Consider the following 26,858-nt stretch of genomic DNA (forward strand, 5'->3'; position numbering starts at 1 on the left):
TCCTTTCTCACAGCCCAGGGTGAGGGGGAGTAGGAGGAGGAAGCAAAAAATAGTCCTTCAGTATATGTCTAAAACTGTTTTGATTCAGCAAGTCACTTTAAATATGCTTACTTTGGATAGCGATGTATTGTGATTCATATTTTTGTAACAACTTTTCCAATCTTGATATTCACTGCATATATATATATATACACAAAACGTTTCTATTTCTGTGGGTTTGAGTAAATATATTTTTAGGGGTTAGACAACTTCAAAGTGCTTTTTTGGCCTATTTGCAAGCTTTAGTTACAAATACAGGGTTGGATTGTGAAGCCCTTTTCTCCTTGAAATTTGGATTTTGTGGAGGTTGATCTGCTTTACAAAACATTTTAAAAATTATAATGTGTACTATGTAAGCTCTCTATAATTTCTTGTATTCTTTGGTTGTGCATATTGAAATTCAAGTATAAAAAGCTACTAAGCAAGAAGGTTAAAGGTAATTTATTTACTTTAACATTATAAACTGGCAAAAAGACAGAGAACAAACAATAGGAAAAACCAACAAGTTTGTAAATGGCTAATAGTTTAGCTGGGTGCTCCAGGCTCCACATTGGGTCAGATGGTGTTTATTAAAAGCTGGGGAGGGTGGAGAGAGCACAGAAGGAATGCTGCTTGCAGAAAAGATACATGTTTTAGACTCATTAAGACTGAATTGTAAGGTGCTTTGAAAGGATCTAATAAACCTACCTAAAGAACAGATAAAACTGTTGAAAAATGCAAAGTAGAGCATGCTAGAAAGAAGTAATTTGAAGTTTTTGTAAATGCTGTCAGGTCCTGGAATGAAATTGTAAGCATTCAACAGAAAGGCCCAGTTATCACAAAACTGGATGAACTCACCAGTATGGCATATATGAACAATGGATTAACTCTATTGCTTTCATTAGGAGAGAGAAAATGCTGTATTTATCTGTTTATCATCAAGTATATGCTAAAAGTTGTGTGTCTCTTTTGCTTAGTACAAAACAGCATTAAAGGGAGGAAACTAAAATGCTAGAAAGTAAGAGTGGAATAGAGTAATATTTAAAGTACATTAATGCTGTCAAAAAGTCAAGTGGGGCAGTGTATCGCTTCTGGTGACACTAAGAAATCTCAAAAAAGATTTAAGCAAAGAATGAAGAATGAAATTTAGAGAATCTAAATACACAATTATAGAAATCATTGGAAGCAGGGAAGGCTTTGGTGGGAGGATCACCAACAGGACCGCTTAAATTAGCAAAGAGATTAATAGATATGACATGAACAAATGTAGGGATTAGCACAGAGAGGTCAAACCAAGTCCTTTGCTTTATTCTGTTTCACATTTTAAAGCAACATGTTTTAAACCAGTATATTAAAAAGCTTTTACTTTGCAGTGCATAATTAAGCTATGTTGTATAAATATAGTACCATTCCTGCTGAGAAATTGGCCTTGAAAAAGGATGTAACTTAAAAAACCAAATTATATTAGATGGCAAACTGTTATAGAATCATTTTTTTCAAAGATGAATACATTTTAGCATAAACAACAATTAAAAACTGGTAAAAAGAGATTTACTATTCAGTCAGGTCTTTTCAATAACTGTTAATTGCAGGGTTTCTTGATCCTAGTGACTGTTTCAGTGGAGAGGCACTGTTTCACAGGGATGGATCAGCAGTACGATCTGGAATTGGTGATGCCTTTCTGGGTCTGCCATAAGCATGACTTTAAAAATTGGCATTTTGTAATGCCAAATACTCACTTAACTTCACTGCTGTTTTGAGCTGCAGAAGAAACATAATGCAGTGAACAGTGAGGTGAAGATCAGTGCTGAAGCAGGGGTGTGAATGCAGGTAGTATTAAATACACTTTGTATTCTTGTTGGGTTCTTTTTGTCTAATTTCACTAAAGAGGATGTAAATAGCAAGACGGGGATCAACACTTGAACTCTGGTTAAACTGTTAGTGGAAAACAGTTTTGGACAGCTTAGTATTATCTCCTTGGGCCACCTTACAAAATCAACCTACCTGGAAATACTGAACAAGAGATTTGGGTTTCTCTGTTGCTTAGATGAGAACTGGCGTGCCCTACCTGACCTTCCACAGATCTTAAGAAATTTTATCAAGTACTTTATGGCTTTAGCAGGCCTATTTTTAGTTTGACTAGTGCTCAAAACCTATGCTGCAGCACACTAAGTTTAAAACTATTTTCATCTTCATGTGCACAGGTTTGTTAAATTAAAAAAAAAACATTGGCCTTGGAAGTTGTTTGAAATCCACAGCTGCCTTTATCTTTTGCTGACAGGACTTCAGTTCTCCTCATTTTTCAAGGTCTGTTTCCTCTTTCCCCTCCTACCTCCCCAAAATCTTGTGTTCCTTCAGTCCTGGACAGCAGTTCCTGCTCCTGTTGGCTTTTCTCCCTGAAAGGTGACCCGGTGCCCATCTGTATGATCATGGGCCTGACCATTGCTTCACATGTCTTCTGAGAGGTGAAATGTTTAATCCACACATACCTCCAAGGCGATAAGCGAGCAGAGCATTAAATTAGTGCTAAGATCTTTGCCAGCACTGATTTAAGTAAGAGGGACATAGTGTATTATGTGTTTGGAATTTAGGCCAAGCAGGCAGGACACGAAGGTTAATACCGTTTTGCAGCTAACTCTGGTAGCAACAGTGTGAAGCAGGCAGCATGTGGCTGGGGAAGTTATGTGTCTGTTTGCCTACAGAATGCAGCAGCAGAGACCAAACCTACTCCTAACATTTAGTCGGTGCTTGATTAGTTTCTTAATATTCTTTTTAGAATTATTACTTTTTTCTTTTTTGCAATCAAACACCAAAATTGACATCACGATTGAAATTTAAAAGTCAGGTGAAATCTTTTCTTGGGGATTGTATTGTGCTTTTGTGCTGTATCACACTGGCTCCCCTGCAGTGATTCCCTAGGATTAATATCCATTTTTTAAGTATCCTAGACAATAAAATCGGGTAAGAGCAGCAGCTTTTTGTTTATAGGCATTTCCATGTGTTGGAGCTCTTCTCAAAACTATGAATACTCTTGTATTTGGTTAAGTAGGTTTAGCACTTCACATTCTGCCCTACATCCCTTTATGTTTATGCTGCTCTGAACACACAGGCTGAGACATGGAGAAGAAGAAACAGGCTGGGGCAGGTGGGAGGAGAAAGCAGCTTTCCTTGGGCTGTGTTGTCACACCGTGATTCTAGGTATTTACATTATGACTTACATGGATTTCAGACCTGGGGACCCCTTTCCTTTGCTCTCAGCACTGTGCCTGAGAACACAGTAAGATGCTATGGTTTCCTCAAGGAGCTTACAATTCTAATAGTTTAAAAACAAATAATAATGCAGAAGCAAGGAAGTAAAAATCAGAATTGAAATAACTTGCCCAAGGTCAAATAGCAACTCAGTGGCAGAGCCCCAGATTAAGCCCAGGACCTCTGGCTCAAGCCTGCTGCCCTGTCCTGATGTCTCTTTCTTTCCACAAGAAGCTGGTTTTCCATCACATTTTACTGCTGGAAGAGTAAACCCTCTGGTCATCCTTTGATTTCCATTTTGGTCATTCTGCAAGAGACGATGTGGTAACTGTTCTGTCCAAGAAAGCTTGAACTACAAATCAACTGAAATTACTGAAAACGTTGTTGATGTGCCAGTATTTCTTTAAAAGTTGACCTGTAGATACAAACTGTGCCTTGCATGTGTCATGTTATGCTAGAGATCATCAAATGTTTACTAAAAGGTGCACAGATAGTAAAACACGGAAAAATTGCTAATCGGTAATAGTGAATAGTTTAAAAAGAGCAAAGCATAAATATGTTCCCATAAAATATTCATTGAAAAAGCTTGAATAATGAAAATAATGCTTAAAATAAAAGACTGTTAGTAGATAATTAATTAAGAAAAAAATAAATTGGTTTTAAATTGTTTGCTATGGATAGTTAGCCCATTTAATCAGAATTATCATCTTCCAGGCAAATGGCAGACAGCTAGTAAACATTTTTTTCCTGGGAACTGGCTAGAGGGGAGAACAGCTCTCCACGCATCTAAGTTTTAGACACTTATCATTTTGAAGTCAATTCAGAGCTTCTGGCGGTTTATGTAATCTTAAGGCACTCTTCCCACTTTTGTTGCAGAATTCTCAATCAGGTAGAGTCCTTTTTAGTTACATTACTGCTTGTTTCATTAAGAAGGGAATATGATTTTAGTAACAAGGTGTGCCCTTGGCTATAAGTGATCATCATGAGAGAGCAGTTAGGTTTTGTCCTCATCACAGAACATACGCTTTTAAAACACGGCTGTTAAGAATCACCTCAAACAGCATGATGTTGGCTATGACTCCTCAGGCCCTTTTTCCTACAGTTTACAGGACCGCTGACAATCTGTGTGTAACTGTCCTGGGTCCCCAAGAGAGAAGTGCCCAGGCATGTTGCAGGGGGCAGAGGTGGCACTGGAGCCCCGTGTAGAGTTCTGCTGGGGAAGAACCAAGCCACCACCTGTGGTTGGCTCTTCTCATACGTCAGTGTTTTTTGATAGAAGTATCTGGTAACCCATACTATGAAACTAAATCTCCCTCTCTGTTTTTCCATCTTGTTCAATAGCTCAAGGGGAGATATAAGGTATAGGATGGAGAAAACTAGGGATTTGGGGAAAGCATCTGCTTCATGTCGTGCTCTATGGGACCAGATTCTGGTATCACATTGGCTTTATCCTGGCCTGGTTCCAACTACTGCCCTGGAGTTAACATTAACTGTAGTCCAGTATTTAGTAAACTATAAATTAGGTTGTCTCCTTAAGCATTGTGCATATATCTAGCAAACAGTAAATAGGATTAGAAGAAGACAACAAATTAACCAACAATAATAATATGTTAGCTGTCTTCTCCCTACAGCCATCTTATTTCCTGCTGTCTTTCCTATGGGATTACAGGTATTCGTGTGGTCCAGTATTGTCCTGGTATGTTCCTACAAGGATTCCCACTGAGTTCAATGTGACTATCTCTGAGTATAGTACGGTGTATTCCTGGGTTAGAAGAGTGTCAAGAAATTGTCTACAAGAATCAAGAGTAGAGAGGAGGCAAGAAGCATTCTGTTTGGGATTTTATTTTGTGGTTTTTTTTAAACAGGTGAGAAATGACTATGACAAAAATCCTGCTCTAACTCATGAATGCAACCCAACACCTGAATAACTGAAACCAGATTTTGGCCCAATTACTAGAAAGTAATTCTTCTCCTGTCTTTATGACCTGTACTTCTGTTAATAGGAAGCTTCAACTTCATAAAAAGAAATAAAACTCAACCCTAACTCAAAAGTAAGTTGATAGGGGGGAATGTTTTAAGTTTAAAAAAACACACGCCCCACTCAGTGAACCTCTGAAACCTGCAAATGTTTAAAAAGAAGAAAGAAAAAAAACCAAACACCACAGCAGCTGCAATTTGAAAAACAACACTCTGACGCTCAAAATAAGTAATTTTAATAAGTACCTCATAGCTTATTTGCAGATAGTTGTACAGTCTGAGAAGAAGAAAAAAAAAAAACTGTAATAGGCCTTAGGTCAGCTGCATTGATTTAATGCATTACTTAGGCTGCCAGAGCAGAGGTAGAATCTCCTCGCACTGCATTAGGAGCGCCTCAAGCCTCCGTGACTCCTTTTGATCAAATCTCTGTGAAAGATGAGTGTCATGCCCTCTTCAAGCCAGCTGTGAGGGGACTGCCCTGCGACTGGAGGAGCACGCTGGAGCACACCACTCCGGGGCAGCGAGGTGAGAGCTGGCTGCAGAGGTGAGAGGCAGACACAACTTCGTACTGTAGGTCTGGAGAACACCAAGGGGGAGGATCTTATTTCACTCCCCTGTGCACAGCCTGAGCATACATCAGACCTTGAGGTGCTCAGAGTCAGACAAGAGTAAAGAGGCGTGTGATGGTTCTGCCTTAGTACTTGTACAGGCAGGAGTGTTTCCAGTACTTCTTTGTACAACTCACTGAGGGAATGGGAAACTGTTTTATAGCTCTGGAAACATAAGCACAGTAAGAATGTCTGAGGTAAGGAAAGTTCTTTGCAGTTCTATATGAATGTGTATTTTTACTGTGCAACTTTTATTTGTGGTTATGCACTGTGGAGATATAAAAAATCTTGCGATGGTGTTGTTTTGGGTAATGAACAATGGAGATGAGAGCTGTAGGGAGCTGTACTCTCCTTTTCTTAATCACAAAAAGATACTGTGAAAGTAGAAAACTAGTTTATGTAAAAAATCCTGTTTTTCTTTCTGCTGTGCACTAACAACTGTATGACTTTTCTGTTCTACAGTAAGTAATGCAGAATTGCAGGCTGATTATAATAAGCAGAGCCATCACTTGTGTAATTGTTTTCCAATTGAAGTAGTAGCATGCAAATCATAAATACTTGACAATGTTTAATTGTACAAGTCCTCAATATACATTAATAGCAATAAATTCTATGATTTGTGACTCAGATGTGTTCTGAGTCAAGTGCTTTAAGCAGATACATTATCATTATCGTGACGTATAAATGCACTGGAGAGCAGACAACAATGTAATTTCACTACGAAGTTCTTTAGAAATTACCACTAAAGTGGAGTCTAATGTTTGTCCTTTATATACAATTTATTGTTGACTATTTAGCTTCCAGAAAATAAGGCCGGTAATTCTTTTCTTAGGATCAGTCTGTTCGTATTTGGGGGGGGGGGGGGGGGGGATAGGGGGGAGGGGGTGGAGCAGGGGGGAGAGAATGAGTCTCTGTGTGTGTGTATGGGGAGAGTCAGTCAGTTTCTTAAAATATATTGCACTAATTAAGAGGTTAAATGCATCAGAATAAAAGACACTTTGATTTATTTTGATTGTTTTTTCAACACATAGCAAAAAATAAACATGGTTTAATTGTCAGCTCATACATAATGAGGTTTTGTTAGTTGTGTTTAAGACAGAGCATTTTACTTTCTGATTTATTAATTAGCCAAATACTTCTAGTCCTCTGTGTAACGAATCCTGAGTTTAAAAATGAGGAGAGGGCAGATCGCTAACCCAGGGGAGGACTACTGATATACACAGGCTGTGGTTTATCCTTCTGTAAAATCCTATGAATAAAAAGTGACACTACTTATTTTTTTTCCCTCTCTTTTTTTTTTTTTTCTTCCCCCCATCTCTTTTTTTTTGAATATTTTTCAGTTGAATAACCTGTGAGGCAGGCAACAGTCTGATATTTTGGGGATGTGGGAGAGAAAAAATGAAATAAACTGGTTATGTTTTAATTTAAAACAAACCATTGTTTGAAAGGCATTTAGCAGTCAATTTCCACAGCTGATCTGAAGTTGGAGTTTATTGTGCTCATTTAGTTGAGATTGTTGTTCAAGCGATTTCTATATAATTTTTTGTAATTCATGTAACTACTTGGCTTCTTGAACCTAGGAGCTGATTGTTTGTCTTATCTTTTGGTGAGCTAACTCTGCGTTATGTTGCAAAACCTTGAGGCATGTTGTGTTTCTTCGTGTTCCTGCAGTCTGCAAGTGAAGTCAGCTTCATTAGTTTCATGATGGCACATCAGTGCATGGCTGGTGTTGCCGTTTCCTTCAAGCTACTCCCGGAGCATGATCTGGGCTGCCTTGGTTTGGATAAGCTTGTAAGGATTTGTCAGCCAGATGTGACAAGATTGTCAAGAGGCAAGTAAAGAAGGAGATCTGATATTAATCAGTGCATAGCTTGGAGCCAAACTTTCTCAAATGCAGTGTAGTAACATGTTCTTCTCATTTACTGCTGCTCTTTGTGGCTATAGAACTGCCACTGTCTGAGTTTGACGGTTAAAAGGGATGCCAGCTAATAGTCTTTAATTGTAAGGATACAATTCTAGGTGGGAAAAGATCATATGCTTCTATTTTTAACATCCTTTTGGAAAATACAGTTCTGTTTGCTGCAGTTTGCTGAAAAAATATGCAAGCGTTATGTTAGACAAGTCTCTGTTTCTGTACTTTGGTTTTAAAATACTGAAATTGTGGCTTAGCTCTTAGTGCTGGAGGAGTGGGAGGTGGGGAGCCTCACTCCACTTCAGGTCATGGTGCAAAGTAGGACTAGCATTATTTTTAACTACTAACAACAGTGGCCGTTGTTTTCTTTGTTCTAGTGATTAGAACAATATACATTGAAGAATACCTTTCTAATTGCTTCTTTTACAGAAAAGGGAAAAAATATGGACTTTCAAAGAAAGTATTGTGTTATCCCTTAGATTTATTTATCATTATGTTTATAATGCCAGTAAGTTTTCCTTATAATCAGTATAATTGTGCATTTCTGTTTTAAATAAACTCAAGTTTTTAGTAGTTTGCAGCTTAATCAGACTTTTATTTTAATAATAAGTGAACATTTAAAAAGTAACTAATCTTACGTTATGGAAAATACATTTTTTGTTCCTCTTAATATATATGGATTTTTGCTTGATTGATTTTTAAAAAGTAATTGTTTTGTTTATTCTTTGAACTACCAAACCATCTACAACCTATTCAGAACTGTAAAACTTACAGTATCTGCAAATATATCCAAACCTGAAGGAGAGCTAAGTAGTCCCAGAAACAGGAAAAATTATTACAAGTGTTGGGCCATTTCATGGGCTTTTACTATAGCCAAGATGAAATTCTGCCTACTTAGGCTGCAATAAGGTTTGGCCTTTTGATACCGAGTTTCTTGACTTCCAGCTTCTGCGTCTGTTCATGATATTGTCAAAAAATCTGTTCATACAACATTAAGCATGTCATTCCATTTCCAATCAAACAAGCCAGCGATTTATTTTGTTTTCAGTAATAAAGACTTCATTACAATAATATTAAATAGACCTCTGATAAGAACAGAAAAGTTCTCATTTTATCTTAGATTACAAGTCTTGCTACATATGCATGTTTTAAGAGCACTTTTTGTATGATTTGGCATTTATTAAAACATTTTTCATGCAGATTTAAGCTAAAATTCAGGTATGGATCTTGAATTCATTATTTCAGCAAAACATCCACCAAATGCAGGGAAGAAAAAAGTTTTGGCCCTCTGGGTCATCCCCTGCCCTTCCTGGCTTCAGTGGTGCAGGAACTCTTACAGTTCCTATGTGCTGGGCAGCCAGCCGTTTTGATCCTAGCAGATGCTACAGCTGAAGTTTTACAGCAATTGTCATCACCTTTCTTCTTTTTAGTTTTTAATTCTTACTATTTTGTTGCTAGTTGCTATCTAAAAGTTCTGCTTAGGGACTGAAATTTCAGTATTCAGGCTAAAAAATAAAATTATTAAGGGAATGAGGAAAAGTGACAATTTCAGACTTCAGTCATTTTAGAATAAAGAATAATGATATTTTCATTCCACACTTTAAAACCATGGTAAAATAGTTTCTTTAAACAAATAGCAAAAAAAAAAAAAAAAAAAAAAAGAGCAAACTTTTGAATTCAAATTTCAAATATAGCTGATTATCAGTGAGAAATGTATATTTTTTCATTTGAAAATAGCCAATTTCTGTCTGAAAGCCACTTAAAAATTTCATCACCTGTGTTCAATAAAAAGGAATTCTAAGTTTTAAATTGTGAAATAACCAATGGAGCTACACTGTTGCATAAAATATTGCATAACTGTAGCACCATAGATAGTATCATGTGTATATGTACAAATACTGTTTGGGTTTAAAACTTATGAACTTGCATTAAATGAAATTGTGTAACATTAAATATTTCAGAGAACTTTTATTTTTTCTTTTATCCTTTAATCTATGTCTTCGCTCTGTGACATGAAAAAAGAAAAAAATTTAGGCATGCATATTTTATGGCTTTGAGACTTAAGCAGTGGTATGAGGAGCTGAAAAAGTTAGGATTGTCTGAAACATTAACTCACCCACATTGCGCCCATATAATATTTTATAAACTAGGTAAAGAGTTAAAGACATATTTTAAAGGGCTTGCAGTTGATTTATACTAATATTCTTAATTTCTCTGATACTTGTGATTTTGTGTTTATAACATTTATTTCTTGCTAATGTAGGGCTTGGAATTAAATATTTAATTAAACTTTGGTTCATGGATAGGTCTGTAAGTTTCAACATTTAATATGATATGCATACATGTCAATATGGGTAAATAGTACATGCGCAATTTATTTGCTGGATTAAACAGCATCTAGTGCTTTTTCATAAGAAATTTCATGCCATTTCTATTCAGTGACTTACCTTTACCCCTAAAGCCTGACCAATTTTTCTCACAGTATGGAGCAATATGTTACTCATTTTTGAAATGCACTAATAAGAGAGATTTTTCCTGTAAATTTATTAAAAAGGGAATTTACTTCAATATCTTGTGGTAGGCACTACTTAATACTCAGCAAAATGCTCCTGACCCATGCAGGCTAGGGAAGGTATGCCATGGGAACTGTAGCATTGTAGTGTGTTTCAGAATCAAAAGTAAATAACAACTGTAAGATAATATTATGTGACATTTTTCATTCTTCAGTTTGTATTTCTTGTTTATTTGCTTTTCCAAACCAAACAATAAAAGGGGGTCTAAATATGTTCCTGGGCTTGACCAAGCTGTCTGTCAGCACACACCTGTTGTTAACAAGTAAGATAAATTGCAGCATAAGCCAATGTATCTACAAGCACGTTGCTGAACAGCAAAATTAAGTTTTACTGTCCAGTGCTTTTTGTTTGAAGAGTAGCAGTCTGAGTGTGTGTGCTCACACGCACACGCACATTCTTTTCTCTTTATAATTATTTTGACAGTGCCATTAATAAGAGCTGCCCTAAGGGGCCCTTTAGGGTAAGTGACATGCATGAGGAGTGATTTTCATCCCACAAGTTACGCTGTGATTAAAGTTTGGCCTTATAGCATGCTGCCTTTCTCAGAAATGGCTGCCTTTGGCTTCCTCGCCCAGCTGCGTTGCCCGAGACTGCCCAGAGCTCCTCTCTGTTAGCCGTGAAAGCTGCCGCTGAGCCCAAATTGGCTGTAGGGTTGTGAGTCTGTATTTAGCTTAGTCTCTTATCTCCGCTCCTCGCTCTTAGAACTGTTCACAGTTCAAAAAACTTTTTAACAAAGTGGTGACGAGGACCTTGTGGCCCGCAATTCAGTAGCCAGCTAAAACTGTCTTTTAAATCCACAAGTATGGTTGATTTGATGCGGTGTTGCTGTTGTGTGAAGGTATTACCTAATTTCAAATCTTACCAAGCTTTTTTACTTCCCTCCTTCATTTTTTTTGGCTATTTTGCTGGGTGCTTTAGTCAGTTATTGCAAGGAAAAATAAGCATTTTCAGCTCAAGATGCTTGACTGCACCCACAAGAGGGAGATCCAGTCAAATCCCAGGCCAAAACTGGCTTTGTTCAGCCCCACTGAGGGAGAGGATAATGGGGCAATGCAACATGCTGCAGGATCTGCGTTGTAAATACTCTGTTTACGTGTATTCTCAGGCTGTGGCTGTTTAAAAGGAGGTCAGGTTTTGGTATCTGAGCCCAAATAAACAATATGAATATATACATAAGGATCCAGATAATTAATGGGATGTATTCTGTGGTCTTATCTAGAAAATGTATTCAACTTGTGGCCTTTGTGTTCTTTTAGGAGTAAAAATCACAACATATTTTCCCCACAGAGAAGGGATAAGTGGGAGTTGAGTGGTATCAGCACCAGCCAAAATTTTCAGCACAGTAGGTGTTAAGTTCAACTCCTAAATTCATGTTTGGCCTCTGAAACAAAAGCTTTGTGTCTGAGTTTTTCAAAGGTTCTTGCACCTCCTCAGCTTGGTAGGTGTGTACACGGTCAATGTGTATGAAAACCAGCCTAGTTATTGAGGAGCAGTTGTGGATTTAGGAACTGAGTTGTGAGTGTAACTTTGTGTTCAGTGGCACTGTAAAAGGCAAGTTGTGGCTCATCTCCATCTTTCCCATCTCTCTCCTAGTTGGTCTCTTAAGCAGGAGGCAAGAATTTTGCTAAATTATTTTGTTAATAAGCAGTTTGTCAAATGAATCATCTAGGGCACTAGCATTTTAAACATGTCTGTAATGGAGAAGGTTGGAGCTATTGGTCAGTGCTGTTTACTCTCTCACATCCATGTGCAACTTGTCTCTATTTAATTAAAACTCAAAACATGGAAGATACCAGACTCTTGTCTGGATATAACAAACTGTAAGACTTGTTTGCTTCTTATGGAAGATACTTGTTACTTATTATGTTTATTAAATAACAGTATTAACAGCAGCTGTTACTTTATAAGAAACATTTTTTTTTGTGAGGTAAGACTGTGGAAATGTGTGCAGCATTCAGCCCGTTGCAATTAAAAATCTTACAAGGACCTTTTCCTTGTTCTAATAATTTTATGTAATTATTTTAGTCTTCAAGATTTTTAAACTTTAGTGTAGAAACAGCAGAACTTGCAACAACCAAATGCCCTTGAGGAGGCATAAATGTACAGGAGTGGAAATCCCTTTGTTTCAAGGGCTAAAGTTGTTAAAGGCGGGCAGTGTATGTATACTATTGGTGGTATGTAACTTACCAGTACAGCTTTAACCACAGCCATAACTGAGAACCTTAAACACATGACAGAAGAAAACACCACAATACTGAGCTGAACATGTTCGGGTTGCAGCATGGACCAAGTCTACTTTGTGCAGAGTAACTCTCAAATTGGCCCTGCCATCAGACAAGACCGGTACTTGCAGTATGTTTCAGTGCATTTCAGTGCACTATTACTTGGTGAGGGTCCCCCTTTTCCCCGTTCCCTGTGTGTCCTCCCAGCTCTACTTACAGGCAGCGAAGGGTTTCCATATTCTGTCCATCCTCCAGGCAACTCATTTCCTCTTTGAGGTGAGCATGTCGGGAAGAAGAAGATGGCCCAGAGCTTTTCCCTGAAGATGCTGCAGGGGCCCTCCAAGTAACAACAGAGATGTAAGATGCTTAATCTAAACTCTAACAGATATAATATCAACATGTAGTTTAGGCTTAATTGTTGGGCTAGGTCTTCAACAAGTATTTGCACCATCTGGAGCAGCCCAACACCATTTGTGATTGTACTTGAAATACACTGGGATATATTTTAGTTCCAATAAACCGCAGGGAGCTCAACAGAGTATCAAAACCTGAAACTGTGTTTAGGAAGAACATGCACAAGGGCTAAATATGTACTATAGAGTGGACAGAATGGATACAAAGACATGTGGGATAGATGAAACCAGATATTATTAGTTTAATACAGATAAGCACAGCTAGGTTGTGATACAGTGAAAGAAAGGTGGAGGTGGACAAAATGTAAATTGAAAATTTGTTTTAAATCACGAAAAACCTGACAGTTGGTATAATTTATCAGTGGAATATATCCCTAGGGGAAGCGGCAAAAGTTGCCTGACAAAAAATGGACAGAGCAAAGCTTTTCTCATTATAATATGTGGAAAAGTACAGCATTGAAGGAGATGCTCAAGATAAGGTTTTTTAAATTTGTCTCTGCTTTCAGTGGTTGCTCGAAGGATTCAAATGCTGAACTAATCAAATTTAACTGGGTGATGAAAAGGGAAGACTTATTTAAACTTTGCAACCACAAGAAACTTGGTGGATAACAGTAAAAACAGGAAAGAAAACAAATTGGACAGGAAGGCAACTTCACATTCATGTATAGTTACTGTTTTCTTTACTAAAAGATGCATGTGGATTTGCATTTGGCCTTTGATTTAGCTGTTGACTGTACTTCTAAATTAAGAGATGGTAAATGTATCCATCCTTCTACTCCTTTTGCAAATCTTTTACAAGGTGTAAGCAAGAAAATATTTCCTAATAACCAGACATATGTACCATGCTTAATTTTGTTTCTACAATCTAAAAAGAGAGCTTAATTTCCATGGATTATTCTTAATATGTGAGAAAATTGTTACCTGTACTCTAAGAAGTAAAAAGGCTTTCATGTTTTAGCTGATTGAGAGATAAGAAATATTCTAATGCTTTACTGATTGATCTTCTTCCCCCCTTATAAAGTTTGTCTCTTCTTCCACAAGTGTTCTCACTGTGGAGCCACTGCAAGTTTATTCTGCAGAAATGGGACCTGTCCCACTTCTTTCCTTTCTCAGAGGGTTACATATATTCAGCAGGATTACTTTTTCTGGGATAGGAGACATGGCCTCATGGATTGAATACCTCAGTAAAGGACATGAAAAGCGATACCTGCTGTATCTCACCTAATGAAAGTTTCTCACACACATTTCTTTCATGTAACTCCTCTTTCTTCTTCAAACTTATGTTTTAAACTGATAGGAATTTGTAACCCCTGCTTTCAGAAGATGTTCCTGTAACACAACATCAACAACACCATTTTGTCAGCAATCCTTATAGCAGAGCAGCAAAGCTCTCATGCTCTTCATGTGATAACAGCAGCTTAAAAAAAGCAGTTTCTAAGTGAGGGTAGCTTTGTGCAAAGAAGACAAAGGTTTTTCTTGGATGCCAGAAACAAGCAAGGGTGCTGTCCTGTGCATTACTGACACTGAATACTACCAGGATAATCTGGGACTTGCTTTTCCATTTTACTGGAGTCTGCACTTGGAGCTCTCACTACATGCAGAGAGTCAGACTGACTTTCTAGCGTGAGCAGAGATCTCTAATTTGGTCCTGACAGGGTCTTCAGTATTTGCTGACTTTTTATTTCCTAAGCCAAAGTGCTGTCAAACCAGAACGCACTTACACAGTGAATGAAATTTGGTACAGTCATACTGCCCTTCTCTTGCTGCATTTTTTTACACCTGCTGTTAGTATGTTGCGAGTGAGCATAGGTCCCAAAAGACTTCAGGAGACCACAGATGATCTCAAACTTGCTTTATGCAATGAAGCCTGATTATAAACTCAGAATCAAAATGAATTTGTTCCGTTAGCTTGTATTTTTGTTTAGCTGTGAAGGCTGCTAGTGAGTTGTAAAGAAACGTTGAGTAACTTTTAAAGCATAATCGAAGCCACATCAATATCTGGCAAAAAAGATGTCAGCAGTCATGACTTTCAGGCAACAGATATTAAGATTTCTTTTTCAGTGATTAGTAGTTAAATGTTTTTCAGTAGCCAGTGTAATGGTTAATCTGTCTCTCCTCATGAGGAATCATTTGTATTAAAAATCTGATGTTCAGATTCCCACAGCCATGCTGCTAAAACCACAGAAAATTTTGATCAGAATTTTCAACTCTATTTTTTCAAAAATGAAGTGTTTCTGATAATGGATTTGGAAAGATCCATTTGTGAGGGAAAGAGTGACTGGAAAGCAGTAACAAGATCCTTGATGATAGCATAAGATTTATTTTTAAATATTTGCCTTAAGTTTCTGGAAAATGAAACTAAAAAATCGACCTGAATGAAAGTATTGCACTTAAAAGAATTTCCACTTTAATTTCCATCTGCATTTCCAATCCTTTAATTGTGATTTTTAAGCTTTGCATATATGCAATCTAGAAAGTTATTCCTTTGTTCTGTAGAATGAAACTGTGTGTACATTTCACTTGTTGGGAAAATAATGCTCATTAAATGACTTGATGTAATTACAGTACCTTAGAATAGGCGTATTAAGGATAGTAGGATTAACAGGCAAAAGGCAAGTGTATTAATCTCATGAAGTTTTGCTAAATTTCTCTTCATTAAAGTGATATAAGTTAATTTGGGAGATAATCAAAGTCCCTCTTTTACAAGTGCTTTTTTAAGTCGAACAATGAATGGAGATTTAAAATTGTGAGTCACTGATGATTTAAAAGTTAATTTTGCCATGTTATATACTCTCTGTGACTATATTAACACAAATGTTGCTAGAAAAGTTTTAGGAGACAGAATCTGACAAGCACAAATGAAGGGAAATTATACCAATCTGAAAATCACGCTTCTTTCTTCTCAGGGATTCATACAAGTAATTTTTTAAGTCAGCAACAGATCCCTGATTTGAGGGTGTACCTTTGATATGTTAGCAGTATGCAACCTAACTACATCTAAGACTGGATGTCCAGAAGCAGCAATGTATTGACTTGAGCGGGGATCAATTCCATATTTAGAATAAAAGGGGAGCTGGACTTTTTTTTTTTTTAATAACCGCTTTCATATATGTAAAACAAAATGTCTTCCTTTTACTTTTTCTGGGTTTTGCATGTGCAGTCTTCTACACATATACAGGAAAACAAAATAAAAGATGTAGCATATAGAGGAAAGATCTTACACAAAGCTATGAAATGCAAGATCTTGTGATCTTGTGGGGTATATCTTTCTTGTCTAAGTACACAAATTAAGAAGAAAAAATAGAAAAAGGGTCAGTGGTTTGTGGAACAGGTCCAAAGGAAAAGGAATGAAAAAAATTTTGAAATCTTAATTAACTTATCATCATGACAGCTTTTTTCATTGTGCATATTTCTGTTACTTCTTGCAGAAAAAGGAAGTACTCCTGTAATTTTGTCTGGAGGGACTGCAAAAGATGCATTCATGGAATGCTTACCAAACCTAGCAGAGTTGCCTATGGAAGGGGTTCAGTCTGTGCAAGTTAGAAAATGTTATATATGTACAGAGGTAGAAGGCTTGAACTATATTATTGTTTGATATCATATTATTTGCTGTTGTTTGATAGAACTGAATTAGCAGCCACCTATAACCTTTTTGTCCAACTTTTCCATAAGAAATTTGTGGCTTTTTATTGTTATATGAAAGTATTTTAGCATCTAAGTGAAAATATATCATCCATTAAAGTGAAGTAATTCAGACTGCGTAGGGTACTGATGTGTATTTTACGACTTTATGGGGAGCACAGAGCTTTTCTCAAGAATTCAGTATTTTGTAATGGCTCCTTTAAAAAACTAAAGGCAGAGTGATTCAGAGATTTCAGTAGCCTTGTTGCCGCTTGTTCTGATCCTTCAAATAACGATGAATCTCGGAATCAAGTCACTGCAGTTTGGAGATGTACATGTAAGCTAACTCCTTGTTAAGCCAGCTGCTGAGATTTTAAAATCTCAGTCCAAATCCAATCATGTAAAGCACTAGGCATCCAAATGTCCTGCATATGCTTGTTCACAGTAGACTATTTTATGTAGTGTCCTCTTCTGCCCCAAGTCAGTCAAAATCTTCAAGCCTAAAGAAATGCCTGTTGCAAATCTAAGTTAAATTACCTTTCTCTCATGTCCTTTTCATTTAAAACATTTCCTGCATCAATCTTTCTTAGCCTGGTGGTCCAAAAACTTGCTGCTTTGTATGTTTCCCAAAAGTGCCAATGGAGGCATGCCTGAAAAGACATTACTTTTTCCTTTGAGTCCTGTCTTTCTTTTCTATGGCTGTTAATAAGTAGTGGAAGTTGCCATTTTGCATAAGATCCTAGGAGCAGGAGTAGCAGCCCATAGTGGGCATACCTTTGCCTTACTTCATACTTGCCTCTCTGTACTTTAAAATGTGAAAAGTTTTGGTTTAAAAACAGAAAAATGCAGACATATTACAACTTCATAATCTAACTTTTTTTTTGTATTCCAGTGCAGACCTCCTACATGTTAAGTTCTTCACTTTTCCTTCTTTAATAAATATTCCATTTGTGCAGGAACTATTCTCAGTATCAGATCTAAGCAATACAGAAGCTTACAAATGTTTTGCTCTATAGCAATCCCTACGGAGCTTTAACTAGGACCTCAGAGTTGTCTGCCTGCCTTCTGCAGCAGATGGGCACATACAGAAGGAAGCATATATTCCAGGAAGCAAGTTCATATCACCCTGTTGATCAGGAACATCTGAATACTAATTTGATTTGCATTATAGATGACCTTGGTGAGAGTAAAGTAATGCACAAATTGAACTGTGCAACTGGTTGCTGTCTGTTTCTGTGCTCTGTTTGGCCTATTATCTTTCAAACATTTCCCTTACAAAATGTGACTGCTATAGTCTTTGAGGCGTTGGAGTACTTTTTGGTGAGCTTTGTTACTGAGAAGTGTTAGCGAACTCCAGTATCTTTGACAGGATACATATATTCTATGTGGATGCTGCTGTATGTAAGGGATGGCACCTATGCAGAGCTAACATATTGCTTGTTAGAACTTCCTATACTGCAGCATGGAGCTCCAGCAAAACTTGAAGAGAGCGGGACTTTCATCTGTATGTCTTTGTTTTCAAACCTTCCTGAACAAAGTGATCTTACATGAAGATCATAGCTTAGATGAATGTGAAAAAACACTTCTTTATTGTTATAAATGCACTTCAACCTAAATAAATTCACAGCAGTGTTGCTTTGTATGTTATTAAATATTTTGCCTCCATAATATTCCAGTGCTCTAGCTGGTGACCGATTCTCTTTAAAGCAGAGGTGGTCTTGCAAAACTCAGGTTTTGCCTGGATGATCTATATGCATGTTGGTAGGTATGTGCTGCTATGTTAACTCTGTCCATTCATATGGATTTTATGGGTGTATTGTATATGTATAATCTGCATGCTCTAGATGGTGCTTATATATTACCTATTACCCTTTCTATTGATTTCCAGGCTATCCGATGCACTCTGGTGAACTGTAGTTGTCAGTGTTTCAAACCTGGGAAAATAAATCAGCGACAATGTGACCAATGCCGGCATGGATGGGTAGCACATGGTAATATTTGTTCTTGCGATCTATATAAAACCTTTTAGGATCTTCCTCACTAAAGCATGCATTTGATGTCACCCCTCATCCCCACACACACCTCCAATATGAGTTACATTCAATTTTATCTGCCTCTTGTGACTCAAGTTTATTTATATTTTGTGATTTTATTTTCAGCTCTGAGCAAATTAAGGATTCCCAACCTCTACCCATCAAGCCAGGTAGAAATAGTTCAATCCAATGTTGTGTTTGATATCAGTAGCCTCATGTTGTATGGAACCCAAGCCATTCCTGTACGCCTTAAAATTCTGCTAGATCGGCTTTTCAGTGTTCTGAAGCAGGAAGAGGTGATACAGATTCTGCATGCTCTGGATTGGACACTACAGGATTATATACGTGGATATGTGCTACAGGTATTTAGAGGGGCTTTTTTATATAAATATGATAGCTAAGTAGTATTTCATAATGTTTTCTAGCTCAGTCTTATCAGTGGTTCACAATGCATTAACAGTGTGGTACATCTGATAGGCAGTAATAGACTTGTACAAGCTCAGTGCCAGAAAAGAAAGTGTGGATTTTTGGTCGTTGTTTTCCTCTTAGGCAGGCTTAACTGAAATCTTCCTACTTTGCTCAAATCTATCAACAAAAGTAAGCCAAGATAAAAAGAACAAATTACTGGGAATGTATCAAAGTAAAGGCTTCAGAATTTACTCTAGTATTACTTGAACAGTGAGTTTACTTTTATACAGCAGAATAATACATTGACAAATAAACTCACCATCACTTTAAACACCAGGGACAATATCCATCTCTCGTGTAGTGCTGCTGACCTTACTGGAGCTACATCAAGGATGAATTTGGCCCTATGTGCTTACATTGATGTTAGTCTTTGCCACTGTGGAATTTACCTTTTATGTAAAGTAACATTATGATCTTACATTATGACACGAATCAATATTTAATGTTCTTGATAATCTTGCTTTTTAGTGTTAGGATTAAAAATATGGAATCAATTACCTTGAACCTCTACCACATGAAAAATTTATAATGTTACGTTCTTCATCATCTTAGAAACTCTTACATGCACTGTGAAAAATCTCAGTAGGCCATCAAATACATGTTCTGTGATAAAATATTTATTGTAGTTATTGGGAAAAGTTAGGCATAGCTAGAGTTTGAAAGAACTCCAACACTCTAGTGTAATTACAGCTGTGCTCTGTGAACACTGGCAATAGATCAATACAGGTTCATTTGTTCTCTGATCTTAGTTGCTTGGAAGATTATTAAACTTGCAATGAAAGAATACTTGACTTAAATGAGGAGCTAAATCTTGGTCTGATTGCTTCATCTCTGCTGTCTGTACTTACATGATACTAACTGTTGTTCAAATGATGCGTCTTAATTTTTGTGGGAAAAAATAGTTTATTGGAAAGTATTACCGTCCGTTCAGAAAGAAATAATATCACCAATGTGGTAAAATTTGGAAGAAAGTACCACCAGATTGCATTAATCTCTCACTAAATAGAATGATGTTATCATTTCACTAGAGAAGACTTTTTAGTCCCTAAAAAAATGTGAGATCTGGGGGGAGGGTTTTTTTGTTTGCCTTAACTAATGTCCGATTCATTTAAATATTTTTGGCTTTAGGATGCTTCAGGAAAGGTGCTGGATCACTGGAGCATAATGACCACTGAAGAAGAACTGGCTACTTTGCAGCAGTTTCTTCGTTTTGGAGAAACTAAATCCATTGTAGAGTTAATGGCAATTCAAGAGAAAGAAGGGCAATCGATTATAATACCACCACCGACTGCCAATTTGGATATTAGGGCATTCATTGAGAGCTGCAATCAACACAGTCCTAATTTTTCTGCTTCCTTGGACAAAATGAGTCCCACCAACATTCATCCCTTTGAGAATATTGTAAATAACATGGCTTTCATGCTGCCGTTTCAGTTTTTCAGCCCAGTGCCTCCACCTTTGATAGGTTCACCACCAGAAAGACATTTGATTGAGCAAGGTCAAGACCATAGCAATGAAACTAAACAAGATGTTCAGATACCATTTTCTGAAAGCAACTTCTTAACTTCTAGTTCTGCGCCATTTCAACTTGAAAACGAGAGGAGCATAAATGGTCCAGATATCACCACTAAAACAGAAGATGATGCCCTTTTAAGTGATTCCAGTTCACATAATACAGCAGCAAAGCTTGAAATGACAGCACTATCTCCAGAAAACAAAATTAAATCTGTGGAAAAAAATGGCACCGGGCCAAGGAAAGGGCGTGTTTTCTGCACTGCTTGTGAAAAGACATTTTATGACAAAGGTACTTTGAAAATACATTACAATGCTGTTCATCTGAAGATAAAGCACAAATGCACAATTGAGGGCTGCAATATGGTATTTAGCTCTTTGCGTAGTCGAAATCGTCATAGTGCAAATCCTAACCCCAGACTCCATATGCCAATGAATAGAAATAACAGGGATAAAGATCTAAGAAATGGTTTGACCATTGCTGGACCTGGAGATAGTAAAAGGACAGAATTTACAATTTTAACTCCAGATAGCAGAACTATTACTAGCTATGCCAACTCTTGTACAGATTCAAAGGGTCAGGCTGGATTTCCCAGTATTGGACAGAACGGTGTCCTCTTTCCAAACCTGAAGACAGTACAGCCTGTTCTTCCTTTTTATCGAAGTCCAGTCACACCAGCTGAGCTTGCTAATACTCCAGGTACTCTTCCTTCTCTGCCTCTTGTTTCTTCCTCAATACCAGAGCAGCTTGTTTCAAATGAATTGCCATTTGACATGCTACCCAAGAAGAAATCTCGTAAATCAAGCATGCCTATTAAGATAGAGAAAGAAGCTGTTGAGGCACCTAATGAAAGCAGTGATATTGCCAGTTCTGAAGATGATACACGTCTGCAAGTGGTAAGCGATGGAGAGCTTGAGACCTGTGAGCATAAGATAGAGAAGCGGGTGACCGACAGGGTGGAAAAGCACCCCCATTCAGGTAATTCATGGAAATCTGTCTCTGGGGTAGAGGGCCCAAAGTATTTTGAATCTGTCTTTACGCCAAATAACAAATACATCAAGGATATCTCTGAGAATGAATTGCATCACTGTGAGAAAGAGGTTAAACCAGAAGAAAATCAACCATTAAAAATAGTTTCCCATGAGATTATATATGAAGATCCAAAACACCACCACAATGATGTTATAAAACCAGTGACTGAACCCCCCATGTATATTAAAGAGCAGTCAAAGCGCAGGATTCCTAAAAATGACTGCCCTGAATTGCAACACCACTTGCTGACCGGGGGCTTTTTCAGCACTTTGTCAAACAGGGGTGCTGCCATTCCTTGTTTTGAAGACTCTAAAGATATGGATCATGTCAGTCAACATGCACTAGGGATTCAGAAGGAAGAAAGCCGCTTTCATTGTGACATCTGTAAGAAGACTTTTAAAAACCCTTACAGTGTAAAAATGCATTTTAAAAATGTACATCTCAAAGAAATGCATATTTGCACAGTTGAGGGCTGTAATGCTGCTTTCCCTTCTCGTAGAAGTCGAGACAGGTAAGAAAATTATAAACAAAATTGTATTTATTTTACCATCACAATGGAGCCTAATTTGAAATTAAAATGAGTGTTTGAGGAATGGAGCCTGCAAAGATTTTCTGTGTATCCTCGTATAACAGGTACGATAACTTATCAGAACATTCATGAAATGAAAATCCATTGAAAGAAACATTTCCTTTCCACTAGACTACAAGGTATTAAATAAAGCCATGAAAATTTCATAACTGATAAAGACTGCAATAGTTGAAAGAATACTTTAGAACATAAAGGGAAAGCCACAAGGGTATGAATTCAGCAATGTTCCAGTAGATGCATGTGTGGACTTACATGTTTAATATGTACTTTCATGTGTATTTTAATGTATACAGTGTTCTTCAATGAAAAAGCAATGAGATCAGTTCAGGAAATCTTCACTTGCTCTTGTCCTTGCTTCACTCAAGGATTTTGACAGAACAGACTGGTGGGGAAAAGCCCATAAGAAAAGCGAGATTACTGTGTCAGTACAAAAGTAACATTACTCAGTGCTACTTGAACTAATGCTATCTGGTGTACATCCGCATTGGTAGTGCTTTTTGGTGAGATTGTGTACTGATTCCTAAACTGTACCATGAGCTTGATTCAGTTTACTGTTAGCTGCAGTATTGTGTTGCTGTAAATAATTTTATTTCAGCCTGTTATGCGCATAGGCTGAGAAACAAGAACTGAAGCTTTATCATTGACCATCAGTTATGCATCTGAATTGATAAGTGATGGATAACAAACCTGTGAAAGCATGACGAAGTGTTGTTAGGTTTTCTAACTCCCCTGTAACAGTGTTGCAGCAGCTTTTGGCTGCAGGAAGCGTGCCTGGATAGTAGTTCAGGGTGACACAAGGTTTAGACTGTCTGTAATCTGCTAGGAGTCCTGGAGCCAGCTGATGCAGTCCAGAGAGAGGATGAGTCTCTGAGGACTGGCTGCTGCATCTGAGATGCACAGATTCATCTGCTGCTGGCAGGGCTTCATACCCTGATCTGCTGCCTGCGTCTTCCCAGATGTGAATTCCTCTCCACTGTAATTGTGATATGGGCCACAGGAAAGAAGGCCAGCAGTAAGATTTGCATTCACATGCCACAAATTCCTTCCCACACCAATGTATTCAGTTAAGTTTTAACATAGGTGCTTTTGGAAGATGGTTTATTTAAAAAAAAAAAAAGTCAACTCGCAAGAAAGTTCATGAGCTTTGTGGAAAACATTATTTATTTGCAACAACTTTGCAGAAGTTTCTAGACTTTAACATAGAGTGCTGTGACTGCAAGTGTAAAATATTTCTGTGCCCTTTTGAACAGTTCATGGTTTGATTAAAGCATGATGGCAAGGGGAAAAATTAATGTTTTCCCTGTCTTGCAATAAACTGAATCTTCTAGCCAGGGCCTAGAACTTCTTCCCAGTAAGCTGATTGATATTATTCAATAAGGAGCAGTGATTTTCTATCTTTTGGTGGTTTTAAAATGGATCTGGAGATGCCCATTCAAAACCTGCAAGTTGCATAAAATGCAATATTCCTTTCTCCAAGGAAAAGCTCTGTACTGATATGTACAGCTGTATCCCGGCACACAGTTACAGTACTTAAGATCAATATTTTTTGCAGACTCAGGTGTCACACCTTTCCTGTTTTGTCCATTTGGAAAGGATCTTTTTTCTTCCCCTGCTCAGTCCATTCTCTGATCTCAGTTCAATATACAGGTTTTCAGTCTGTCCCCCAACTCTTTTAGGCCCAGCACTTGATCTAGTGGAGCAGACAGCTATCCACAATGCAGGAGAAAATCTGAAACATTGATTTCTGTAGAGTTATTTCTGGTATATGCCAGTGCCAGCAAGTTCAGATATCCAGTCACGTGTGAATCATCCATGTGCACTCTCAGTGTGGCAGTGGGTCAAATTAGAAGTATACAGTGCATGCATGCTAATATTGATTTTTTTTTCTTTGTTAATGATCATTATGAAACAGCTGTTAAGTGGGGCAAAACACTTTCTTGCTAAGCTTGTCTTTGTTCTTCTAGACATAGTTCAAACCTAAATCTTCATCATAAGCTTCTGACTAAAGATACACTGGAATTCAACAACCATTTCAATGCAACATACCTCTTGAAAGACATGGCTAAGGAGTTTTGCCAAGATGTGTCTTTAAAACAACATGTTGGACATACTTCTGTAATCTTCAAAGGAATGAACAGAACAGGCAGCTTCGTTTTTCCAATGAGCAAAATTAGAGAACCCTGTTCTGAGAGTTATGGATATGATCCATTGAATGATGGAGCTGTTCTGGATCTAAGCACTACTTCCAGCATTAAATCTGAGAGCAGTGCTCATTCTTCTTGGGATTCTGACGGAGGAAGTGAAATATGCACCATGCCCTTGGATGATAGTGATGAAAGCTGTGAAGGACCCAGCCTAATGCCCAATGATGAACTCTACCAAGACTGTACTTTAATTGAGAAAGCTAATCAAAACTTTACAAATTTACCTTCCAGTTTGCCAATAACTTGTCATATATGTCAAAAAACTTACAGTAATAAAGGAACTTTCAGGGCCCATTACAAAACTGTGCATCTCCGCCAGCTCCACAAATGTAAAGTCCCGGGTTGCAACACAATGTTTTCATCTGTTCGCAGTCGGAACAGGCACAGTCAAAACCCTAATCTGCACAAAAGTCTGGCTGCGTCACCAACTAGCCTACAGTAAGATCATGCTGATCTTAATTTATTTCTGCTAAGAATTAATCATTTCAATTAAGGAATGTGTTAACATTAGTTTTATTTAAACTCATTTGACTTCTAGCCCACTCAACAACCACCGTCACATTCTTTTCTCCTGTGTGTGCTCGCCAGCAGTTTCATTTAGCAAAGCTTGGTGCTGTAGTTTTTGTGCAATTGTTTGATTTGTTGTTAAATAGCTAAAGCTTCTGTAAGGAAATGAAAGCATCTTAGAAATGGGGGAAATAGGGAGACATTAACTAAAGTATTTCTGATACCTGTGAAGTATTACTTGCCAACAATAGGAGCTTCAAATGAGAACCATCATCCCTTGTGTTTACATGTTAAATGAGTTGTTGTGTCATGTAAGAAATTAGTAAGGGTTGGGGTGAGTTTCCTCTGGTTGCATTGAGAGTTTTGGGGCTACCATTTCGTTCCTGAGGCCATAGTCTGAACCCAGTCTGAAGCTGACTTGCAGTATTAGTTGAACATAATATTTGCAGTTTACTATATCCCAAAATCCAAAAGATAAAATACAAATTTTGGAAGACTTCGCATACAGTCCAAATCTTCTGAAAATCCTGCAGTCCTTACTCTTTAAATTGACATTTCACTTGAGTAAAAGTTGCGGTATTTTGGCTTTCTTGGAATTTAATACCATTTGCTTTGTAAAAGGAGGGGCTCCCTAACTTGGGAGGGTTGCCTGAATAAATCTGAGACATTCTGATAAATTGTAGTGATAGAAAGAATGAATAGGTTAAGCTAAAACTTCTAAAGCACAGCAAATGCATCCATAAAATGGGGGGGGGGAAGTAAATCCTTTAATTTAAAATGCACTTTCTGAGTTCCACTTTCAGGAAAATAAAAGTTTTTGTTAAAAATAGGAAAAAAGAAAAATGGGGGGGAAAAAAAACCCCAACCAAATACCCAAACTGCTTAAGAGTTTGAAGGAGCAATTCTAAGCCTTTGAGAGACAGTGATAAAATGGATGCAGTAGGTATCTTTCATGATTCAGCAGTTATTGTTTCTCTTACTGGTGGGGGAAAAAACACATTGATCTTTGTAACAATAGAAGAATGCTTATTCTCATTCACACCTCTTTCTTTTTTTTTTATGAGAACATTGTTCCGTATCTTAAAATGTTTAATATCTTTGTACTTGTCCCTGTAATTAACAGTATTCTGCATTATGTTCTATGCACTTAAGAAGACTGTTCTTGCATTGTATTTAAAAAACACTTTAATATTTAATTTGTAGTCACATCATACAAATGCTCTGTGTGTGCTTGTGGTGCATCTTCTTTGACTGAATCATTTCCAAAAAGAAAAAGAACTAAGAAAGCAAGTCTTACAGTACCTTTTATTTTTTACTTTAATTCACCAGTTGAAATCTGTTGATCAATTCTAGTATGCAAGCACGATATCGACAGCACAATCTGTACATATTATACCAAAGCGCTTACAGTATTTGTGGTTTCTAGAACTAGTCTAGTGTTCCAGTATAACTGGATCTTAGTCTTTTTTCATTTTTTGTGACTGAATAAAAATAGACCGAATTTCTGGATTTCATATGTATGTAGAAATAATAGTACAATGCTATTGCCATATGTCTTGATGTTTAACTTATTCTTAAAAATACTATGGTATTGTAACCATTTCATACTGTATAAAAGAAACAAAAGTGGACTGAATATTTCGCTAATTCTTTTGAAAACTGGTTTGTGTGTGAGTATGGGTTATGCAAGGAAAAAACATGACACAGTTGTAAATGTTTGTGCTCACTAGAAATGGTTTCCATGCATTGTGAAAAGTAATCTTCTATTTTTTTAATTTACAGTAGGTTTATGTGATATTTAAAATAATCCATTTGTGCTTGAAGCTGTCAGGAAAAATTATTAGCCTGAGGAAAGTTGTGCCATTGCTTTGAGTTTTTGTGTTTGGAGGAGGGTTGGTGTTCTGTGTTATTTTGGGGGG

The 26,858-nt window shown here is 37.3% G+C and overlaps 1 protein-coding gene across 1 annotated transcript; it reads left to right on the forward strand.

The window, feature by feature from the left end:
• The first annotated feature begins 5,902 nt into the window (after positions 1-5,902).
• BNC1 (basonuclin 1) lies at positions 5,903-25,666 on the forward strand. The gene is made up of 5 exons (XM_040602378.1): positions 5,903-6,049; positions 18,482-18,584; positions 18,753-18,988; positions 20,223-22,150; positions 24,193-25,666. Exons 1-5 carry the CDS (start codon positions 6,041-6,043, stop codon positions 24,872-24,874), a joined length of 2,958 nt encoding a protein of 985 aa, XP_040458312.1. The 5' UTR covers positions 5,903-6,040; the 3' UTR covers positions 24,875-25,666.
• Positions 25,667-26,858: the final 1,192 nt, after the last annotated feature.

Source organism: Falco naumanni, chromosome 7 (assembly GCF_017639655.2).
Source record: "Falco naumanni isolate bFalNau1 chromosome 7, bFalNau1.pat, whole genome shotgun sequence".
Classification (NCBI taxonomy): Eukaryota; Metazoa; Chordata; class Aves; order Falconiformes; family Falconidae; genus Falco; species Falco naumanni.

Bases quoted from the DNA above. Each gene is read 5' to 3' on its own strand.
- BNC1 (XM_040602378.1), top strand. The intron at 18,989-20,222 runs GTATTTAGAGGG...TTTTGGCTTTAG, and splicing joins TACGTGGATATGTGCTACAG to GATGCTTCAGGAAAGGTGCT. The intron at 22,151-24,192 runs GTAAGAAAATTA...TTGTTCTTCTAG, and splicing joins TCTCGTAGAAGTCGAGACAG to ACATAGTTCAAACCTAAATC.